At 40.9% G+C, this 9,861-nt stretch overlaps 1 protein-coding gene across 2 annotated transcripts in view; it reads left to right on the top strand.

The window, feature by feature from the left end:
• Positions 1-1,340: 1,340 nt before the first annotated feature.
• Positions 1,341-9,861, top strand: part of LRRC27 (leucine rich repeat containing 27) — a 59,099-nt gene continuing 50,578 nt past the window's right edge. For both annotated transcript variants that reach the window (XM_050959506.1, XM_050959505.1), the window contains exons 1-4: positions 1,341-1,423; positions 4,352-4,628; positions 4,988-5,118; positions 9,164-9,222. In XM_050959506.1, the coding sequence (XP_050815463.1) occupies positions 4,416-4,628; positions 4,988-5,118; positions 9,164-9,222 (403 nt within the window). In that variant the 5' untranslated portion in view covers positions 1,341-1,423; positions 4,352-4,415. The remainder of the gene's footprint in view (positions 1,424-4,351; positions 4,629-4,987; positions 5,119-9,163; positions 9,223-9,861) is intronic.

Here is a 9,861-nt window from a genome sequence, read left to right as displayed (position 1 = left end):
TCTGGGTGGAGGGGGGATTTGCGGGGCACAGGGAAGGTTGGGGTGGCTGGGTGGGGTCTGAGTGGAGGGGGGATTTGTGGGGCACAGGGAGGGTTGGGGTGCTGGGTGGGGTCTGAGTGGAGTGGGCATTTGTGGGGCACAGGGAGGGTTGGGGTGGCTGGGCGGGGTCTTAATGGAGGGGGGATTTGTGGAGCACAGGGAGGGTTGTGGTGGCTGGGTGGGGTCTGAGTGGAGGGGGGATTTGTGGGGTACAAGGCGGGTTGGGGTGCCGGGTGGGGTCTGGGTGGAGGGGGGATTTATGGGGCACAGGGAGGGTTGGGGTGGCTGGGTGGAGGGGGGATCTGTGGGGCACAGGGAGGGTTGGGGTGGCTGGGTGGGGTCTGAGTGGAGGGGGGATCTGTGGGGCACAGGGAGGGTTTAGGTGGCTGGGTGGGGTCTGGGTGGAGGGGGGATTTGTGGGGCACAGGGAGGGTTGGGGTGGCTGGGTGGGGTCTGGGTGGAGGGGGGATTTATGGGGCACAGGGAGGGTTGGGGTGGCTGGGTGGAGGGGGGATCTGTGGGGTACAAGGAGGGTTGGAATGGCTGGGTGGGGTCTGAGTGGAGGGGGGATCTGTGGGGCACAGGGAGGGTTGGGGTGGCTGTGCGGGGTCTGGGTGGAGGGGGGATTTGTGGGGTACAAGGAGGGTTGGGGTGCAGGGTGGGGTCTGAGTGGAGGGGGGATCTGTGGGGCACAGGGAGGGTTGGGGTGGCTGGGTGGAGGGGGGATCTGTGGGGCACAGGGAGGGTTGGGGTGGCTGGGTGGAGGGGGGATCTGTGGGGCACAGGGAGGGTTGGGGTGGCTGGGTGGGGTCTGGGTGGAGGGGGGATTTGTGGGGCACAGGGAGGGTTGGGGTGGCTGGGTGGGGTCTGGGTGGAGGGGGGATTTGTGGGGTACAAGGAGGGTTGGGGTGCAGGGTGGGGTCTGAGTGGAGGGGGGATCTGTGGGGCACAGGGAGGGTTGGGGTGCTGGGTGGGGTCTGAGTGGAGGGGGGATTTATGGGGCACAGGGAGGGTTGGGGTGGCTGGGTGGAGGGGGGATCTGTGGGGTACAAGGAGGGTTGGGGTGCTGGGTGGGGTCTGAGTGGAGGGGGGATTTATGGGGCACAGGGAGGGTTGGGGTGGCTGGGTGGAGGGGGGATCTGTGGGGCACAGGGAGGGTTGGGGTGGCTGTGCGGGCTCTGGATGGGGGGAAGGGTTGTGCCGGGGGGGGGGTTGCGAGTCCCCATTGTGCGCCTCAGCCCCGCTCCGGGGCCCTAGGCCGGTGGTAGCCGCTAGGCTGTTGCTATGGAGACTGCGGCTGCCCGGGCCTGTTTGTTGCACTTTGGTCGCGGCACAAAGAAGGAGCCGGGGAGCCGGGACCGCTCTTGGCCGGGGGCGGCGGCAGGTCAGAGCTCCCCGGGCCGGAATCGGGGGAGGGGGGCGCTCTGGGGAGAAGGGGTCAGGAAGATGCTCCGCGGGGTGAGGGGAGCAGTTTGGGCTGGCGGGGGAGGAGCCTGCTGCTGGTGGGGAATCTGCCCCACTCCTCCGATGGGGAGCCCGCAGGGCCGTTTGGTGGTTTGCAGCCCTGCTGCAGTCATGCCCCCTCCCCTCCCCACGGCACCCCACCCCCTCACCTCTCCCCATCCCCGGATCTTCTATAGGGCGAACAAAGTCTCCTGGGACTCTGTGCTGCCTGTTCCTCAAAATAACGTCAGGCCAACAAAACATCCCTGAGGAATTTGTTTGGCGACTTCTGCTTCCCAAGGTGATGCTATTTATAGGGTGACATTTGTGTCCCTATGCCAGTGGGTCCGCTCTGCAGCGGGTAATTTAAAAGTTGGGAACCCAGGGAGGAAACCAGTCCTAATGGGGCAAGTTCTGGCCCTGAATTGAAGGGGAGACTCCTTACTGGCTGGGGCTGAGTTCAGGGTCACAGTTTAACAAATGAAGTATTAAAACCTGAGAGGTAATATTGTCCTGGTGTAGGTCAGCTGAAACTGCTACAGTGTCAGGATTTTTGTGAATTTAAAAGCCAGTATGGCTTATAACTCCCTAGGCCTGATTCTTGTCTGGTCTCACTTTACACCAGTTTTACAGCTGTGTGGTTCTGCTGAGTCCAGAGGAGTTAGTCCTGATTTTTATCCGTGTGAGAGGAGAATCAGTTCATCTGTGTTTCTGTGCCTGTATTTGGAGTAAGGAGACAAGGGCTCTGTTTGGGACTTTTTTTTTTAAATGATCTTTTAAATCTCATTGCAAAATCCTTCATTACAAGAAATGGAAGCTTTCAGATGAATCTGTGAGTGAGGCTTGTGTCATTTCTAGGTAAGGGGCATTATAATTGTTATCTTGCTGTTTTCATATTTTTTTTCTAAGGAGCGGAAGTTGGAAAAAAGTTACACAGTTCAGATATGTAGGCCTCAGTCCTTAAAACACGTAATGCTTAGCTAATTTCCTTTCAATGGGACTACTTAAATCAATAAAGTTAAACGCATATGTGTTTTGCAGGATCTGGTTTTTGGTTTGTATTGTTGTAACTGTCAGTTAATATTGCATTACAACTACAAGCAACATACAAGTAACCTTGCAATGGCAATAAGAATGCATAAACAAAATAACAAACAAGCAAACTAAATAAGAAATGGGAGATGATGTAATATTGCCACAGACATTTGAGGAACAGGAGAGGCACAAGGAAAAGCTTTGAGATTTTTTTTAAGCTTGTTTGTTTTTCTTTAAATCAAAACACTCAAATTTGAGGCTATATAATGTTGTAAACAAATGTTCTAAATGATAAATTGTTTACAATTATAAAAATCCCAGGAATTTATACATGAATATTTGAAACCTGTTTTAGGCAAGCAAAATTATTTAAATTAACCTAAACCAAACTGCAGTGTATAATGTAACTGTGGCTTCAGGAAAAAAATACAGAAACAATTTTATCACAAAAATTTTGTTAGAATTATTTTATGAGAACAACTTTATTATTACCAACATATAATGTCAGACTCTGCAAAGAACTGTATATACACAGAGTTAAGTTGTATCCCTTTGCTGGACTTTTACTATAGGGTCAACCCAGCTCTCATCGTCTTAGGTACTTATTTTGCTGCCATCACTATAGTATATGAGCACTTCCCAGTCATTTAAAGCATTATTATCATCCCCACCCCGACACAGACCTTGTGAGGTAGGGAAGGATTATTATCCCTATTTTACAGATGAGGAACTAAGGCACAGACTTTGGACAGACTTTCAAAGGTGCTTAGGTGCGTAAAGATGCAGACAGGCGCTAATGGGATTTTTAAAAGGAGGGACCTAACTTGGCTAGGCACTTTTGAAAATCTCATTAGGTGTCTATCTGCCTCTTTTGGTGGCTGAACACCTTTGAAAATTTGCCCAAGTGACTTGCCCAAGGTCACAGAGGACTTCTGTGACAGACCAGAGAATTGTACCCTAGTCTACCAAGTCTCAGGCTAGCACTCTAGTCACTAGATCATGTTTCTCCTCTTAAAATCAACAGGATTGGATCAGGCCTTGTATATCCACAGATTTTTAAAGAAGTTAAAGAGAAATACTTAAGATGTTCCTGCAGTTAGACATAGGATGTTGGAAACAATTTTATATAACATCACATTGCTCTTATATAATATTTTTTCTTTCACGGCCCTTGAAGATCTGTACCAAGATGAGTGAGCATTATTATTCCCAATTTACAGATGAGGTTATTTAAGCAGAGAAGTCCACTGAGTTCTGGGTCTATTTGAGATGGACTAGGAAGTACCCTCCGCCACCAGAAAGAGAAAAATAGGTGCACGTCAGGCATTTAGGGATTTTGAGCACCCTATAATGTTTATGGCTTTGTGGTAGTTAGAACTAGTAAGAAAGGGAGAAGTGGGTGTTGGCAGAGGGAGGAGGGAAAGTTGTAGGAGACAGAGGGCACTGGGAAACAGCAACTATATACTTACTAAGGTGCAAGTACCATCCCTGAAAACAAGGTACTATACTCAGCTTTGAAATGTATTTTGAGAAAGCATTGGAGGAGATGGAGATCATGTGGTTCATGGGAAATGTGAACACATTCAAAATATAAGGAAAGGTATGGGAGAAGGATATAAAGGGTGCAGTTATGAGAGAGACATGAACCCAATGTTTTTTTTTCCTTTGTTACCTTTAAATGTATATAAAAATACAGAATAATTTCATTATTTTCTGATGATCTAAAGTATCACATAGCACTAGTGAGGATGTGGGGAATAAATATCACAAAAAAAGAAACCTGTCTTATGTATGTTCTTTATTATTATTATTATTATTATTATTTTGTTCTCAGCTTATTACTTACCTTCAGACGATCAGTTTGCATTATGGGGTCAGTACTTTAGGTTTGCTAACAAATGGATGAAAGCCTTTCTGAAGAGTCTTGTGGTGGTGGTGATTACTTAGAGAATGAAGATCAGAAAAAGAGACACCTATCTGGTTCCAGTTCATCAAAAGATGTTAGGAAGGCAGTTGAAGATACACTATCTACTCCTTCAAATAGTCTAGATTTGAGTAGGAAAAAACTTCAGCATCTTACTGAGGAAATATACAAATTACCCAACCTTAAAGTGAGTAAATTGCTGTGAGTAACTCTGTTAATTACACACTTGACGTAAATTTTGTAGGCACCAATTAAAGGCCCAGTACTGCTCTCATTAAAGTTAGTGGAAAATCTACAGATTCTTAGCTATGATTCTTTCCCCTCTGCTTTCGAAAAGCTAGTTCTTAAGTAAATAAGTGATTTATTTGAGTAATTTATGTAACTGATTGTACCAATCATCTCCTTCATGGTTTTATGAAAATGTAATTTTTAGAATAGTTTATAGTTCAGTTTACTAGGGTTTTCACAGTAATGTTCTTCATGCCAAGAGAACAGGCATTCTACTTTAATTCTGGTTTTAAAACATATTTATTTTTTCTACATTAGCATTTGCATCTGGAAGGAAATGCTTTAGCCATAATTCCTAAGGATTTATTTCAGCAGCTGCCAAATCTTGTTTGGCTGGATCTCCGGTATAACAAAATTAAAACTCTTCCCCCTGGAATTGGATGTCACAAGTAAGGCATTTCTTGTATTGATAATATAACAAAAAATATTCTTCCTCTATTTGTCTCTAATGTAATTTTCTTATTCTCAGACTTTTATGCAGGTTAGTTCTATATTGACGTCAGAACTGAAGAACAGTAAGCAAGAATTATATTTAATAACACTCAGCTAAATGAGCAAGTACAACTAACTAGTACAGTAGATTAGTGCACAAACCCTTTTACCTCCAGAGACGTATGGCCTGATTCCCCTTTCATTTCAATTTTGCACCACTTTAATTCCATTGAGTTTGGTTTATGCTGCTGTGAGGAGGAGGAAGTTGAGAGATAAATCAAGCCCATAGTTTCAGATCCTAATCTGGGTCATGTGAAAATGAATTAGCAATCAAATAAACTAAGTAAATCATGGTGAGACACAAGAGTACTGTGGAGCAGGGACACAAAAATAAACCTGACAGCTAGATACTGAAATGAATGATTACAGTGGCAGGAAGTCATGAGTGCAGTGAGAAGACCATTTTAGTAGTTCCATGTATGAGATAACTAGTGTGATACCTTGTCACTTGCTGAGGTATTAGTGGTAGAAAAGGCCAAAGACCTCAGTTTGGGCAATATTAAACCAATGAAACTGGCATGAACAAAAAACTAAATTCATCTCTGTATTAAAAGAAAGATTGGGCTAAATAAGAGTTTGCTTATTATGGTCAAAAAGGAATCCTAGCTTCCACACTGTAGTTATTGGGGAAGAGGCAACTTCTGAAAATAGTGAGATGTTGGAGAATTTTCCAAAAGGAAGATACAGTTTCATGGCTTTTTTATTTAAACAAGATGCTTAATGGTATTTTAACATAATTTATTGTATGTGATTTATATAGCATTATATCATCAATTTATTATCAGAAAAAGAGACAGTGAATCTGAAAATTGTCAGGTTTTGTACCTTTTTAAAATTATAACTTTTTAAAAAAGACAGGATTAATAGTATTTTTTGTCATGTAAATTTGCCATGCATCAGTGTACACATCTCCATTTGAGTCTTGAGATTAGTAAACTCTTGGTGTGTGCCTGTATCTTTATATAAGTAATATACAACTCACTAGTACTAACTTTTCAAAAACTCCCAGCATAAAACATTCAGAGATATTACCGTGCATTCCACTGCATTAGTAGAGTTTCATTGAATCCTTACCTCATATTATAGTAGAATTTGTTGTAGTTATTGTTGCTGATCGGTGCCTGAGTACACCAAACCCTTACGGTGTCAGTAGTGTGCCAGATGTACCACGACATGGAGGCAAGCACTGTAGGGGCTTCAACAGCTAGTCCTGGCAGGTCACAACAACCATTGAGACACATGGTTATGGGAAAGGTTATTTTACTGGAAACTTGAAAATATTCCAATTTCCCATTACATTTTCTCTGTGATTTACAAAGATGGCTTTAAAGTTTGCTTTCACAATTTTTGCTCCTTTTTTTCTCATTTTTCAAGAATATCAGGCTTTGATTTACTACTTTTGTTGTAGGATTATTTATTGGAGGTTATTTGGATGACATGAATAGTGAAGTCACAGGAGACTGTAATCTCAGCTGTTGCTCTGTGTGCCCCAATTGAGAGGAGAGGGTATGCTGAGTGGATCTTGTAAGTGGAACTCTGTCTTTGGGAAGAGTAGCTGCAGGAAAGGCCACTGTAGGAGCAGGAGGAAACATTTTATCCCTCACTAACCCTTTGGGCTTCCCATGCTCACAGTCCATTTATTCAGGGCTATGTGCAGTAGCTGGTATTTGAGATTAAGAAATAATACAGCACTCTAGAAAGAATAAATACAATGAAACAGCTGCATACTGTAGCTTTTAGATTATTATACTGAATGACTGAAAAAAACTGGTAAAATTTAAAGCAAGTATGACAGTTTCTTATATTACTTTGTATGTTGCATATGTCAGTGAGGCAGATCAATCACTGAAAGGTAATGGTTTAGAGGGAGATAATATTGCATGTATGAACAATAAAGTGGAGGATTAAAAATAATAATGATTTCAATTTATAAATATTAGCACCAAGCAGTTCATTTACTACCATTTCACTAAAAATCTGTGTGACCAACACCAATTTTAGATTTAGTTTTTAGTTTTCACAGTGTAAAACCTAATAAATTCATCAACACTTTATGGATGTATTCAGCCCTTCCATTGGATCCAGGATCTTCTCAACTCGCAAAATCTGGCCTTATGTTGTGAGGGAGTTCAATTTTTTTCATCTCACAAGGAGCAGAGAACCTCAGAAATCAATTAAAGTGTAAATCAAAAGAGATACTAATTATCCTTGTGACCATGTGTCACAAAACCAGGCCTTATAGTAAATCCTTAAGACTTGGCAGCCCTTTTAATTTCAAAGAGAATTTTGTCTCTAACCTGTTATATGACAACTTTTGATGATAACATTGAGGAATTTTCACATATAAAAAAATTAATCTTGGAAGTGCATATCAGAATCAAAGAGATGTTACATGTGGATGGATTCAGGGTGCACCCTTTCATGTGCCAGCCATGGACTGGTAACAGACCTTTCATCCTAGAGAGAGAGATGGAGATGTGTTTTCTTTTAGATACTTTAATGCAAGGCGAGATATAGCTGTTATATTCTCAGGTGAGGAATGTTACACATAGCACCACTTAATGCTGAATGGTATAATACACATAGTGGCTGAACAATATAATGCAGTTTAGCATTTCATTACACACCGTATTGTCTTCTGTTGTAAGAGTTTTGATTTTTTTTGTTTGTTTAATTGATTTCATTATGTTTCCTGGATTAAGTTGTAACATTGACCTTTTAATGTTGTTTTAAGAAATTAATTATTTTAATTTTCAAAAGTAGAAGCAATTTGCATGGTTAAACTGAGGTTGGGTCAAATACTGCCAGTGATTCTGGATGCCGTATCACAAGCTCGTTTTCCATATTTGATGGGAAATATGGAAAACAACTATATCCATGTAAATGTATACTGTTCTGTTCTAATTATTTTAATGGATTCAGACATTATTAACGAAGTCTATTTCTGATCCTGAGACCTGATCCAAAACATACTGATGCCAATCGGAGTCTTTACAATATCTTTAGTGGGTTTTGGATTAGGATCTAAGTGAACAATCATAGGAAATCATGGATCAATTAGGAGTACAGTACGTGATTGTCTTTAACTGAATTGAATAGTCTGATTAAACAAAATAATACATAAAAGGGTATGATATGTAAAAGTTTTAATTTAGTTTTCTTTAAAATTAAGGGGCTCCAAAAATGCATATGATAAATTAAAACTTTTTCAAAAGAGATAAACAAAGGTGGTGTTGAAACCACCAAACTTCTTTTTGTTTTGTCGTATCTTAACAATATAATTTAGTTCTATCATTTCCATTCATCAAACTTCAAAAGAAATTACTTCCATGTTTCAGAAACTGTTTTTATCAAATTTCTGGTGTCAATTTTGTAAGGAAAACCCATTGAAAATAGAGTACTGATAATGCCTTGTCTATTTGAAAAAAAAGGAGTCTAAGAAACTGTTAGTTTTGTTTGTATATAATATCTAAGTTAAAAGAATGTTATTAAAGTTACAAAGTCAAGCGCTCAGACGTTAGGAAATACCAGAATTAAGGTTGCCTGTACATATCTGTTTAAATTTTGGCAAAGTTATAACCCAAGTGAAAACCACATCTTAGTATGGAAGTGTCAGACAACCTTAATAGTAGATGGCGCTACCAATAATAATCAGGTTTTTTTTAAAAAAAAAAAGCAGGAAACAACATAAAATATTGAAATGGTATGCAACAATAGCTTACATTTGAAAGCAGACATCAGGCCATGAGACCTTGAACCACTGAGATACACAAGCCATAGTTGAGCATTGATGGTATCTATGGGGATTCAGATATCATTAGTGTGGTAGAAAACAAAGGCAAGAAAAATTAACAAACAAAAAAAAGTGACCTGTTTTTCTGTTTTAACAATGCATTTTAATTTTGCTTTTACAGTTGTTACTATTTTTGTTTTATTACAAAGGCAATTGAAAACTTTACTTTTAGAAAGAAATCCTATAAAAAGGCTGCCAGTGGAGCTTGGTAAGTACTTAATTTTTTCCCCCAGAAGTCCTAGCAGACTTTGACTTTTTCCATGTAATGCTCTAGTCAAGATTAATAATACTGTATAGCAAAGTAGCTAAATATAACCAAAGTTAGCTTCTTGTTTTATAGCAAATATTAGTTGCACAGAAATTTTATGATGATAAATACATTTTCAGAAGTGACCTCTAAAACTGTGCCCACAAAATTGCATGTCCAAAGATCCTGTACAAACTGAGTAATTATATATCTACCTACCTTGCATCATCAAAAAAAGGGGGAAAGTGACCTGGAATGCTTTTAGAAGAACAGTTGGACTGAAGAATCTTAACAGAATGAGAGAGTTTGAAATTTAAGCAAGTGTATTCTTTGAAGGCTACATTTCTCACATATGAAATATTTCTGTATATATGGATTCAGTAATTTAGCATGGCTTAACATACAGAAAACAAAAACAGTAAATCATGTAAAATATGTATTATATGTGTAACTCTTCTGCCTATGAGAGTTGGCAGCAACAAGGGCCAAGTTCAGTGTCTAGGGGTTTCTTTTCAATAACACAAAGCAAAACCAGCTCAAGCCCCCACCCAGTGACCTGGGATAATTACATACCACTCCCCTGGGTGCAGGGGTGGTAGG

The sequence above is a fragment of the Gopherus flavomarginatus genome, chromosome 6, assembly GCF_025201925.1.
Source record: "Gopherus flavomarginatus isolate rGopFla2 chromosome 6, rGopFla2.mat.asm, whole genome shotgun sequence".
Lineage (NCBI taxonomy): Eukaryota > Metazoa > Chordata > Testudines > Testudinidae > Gopherus > Gopherus flavomarginatus.
This window is presented reverse-complemented; position numbering and strand designations above follow the sequence as displayed.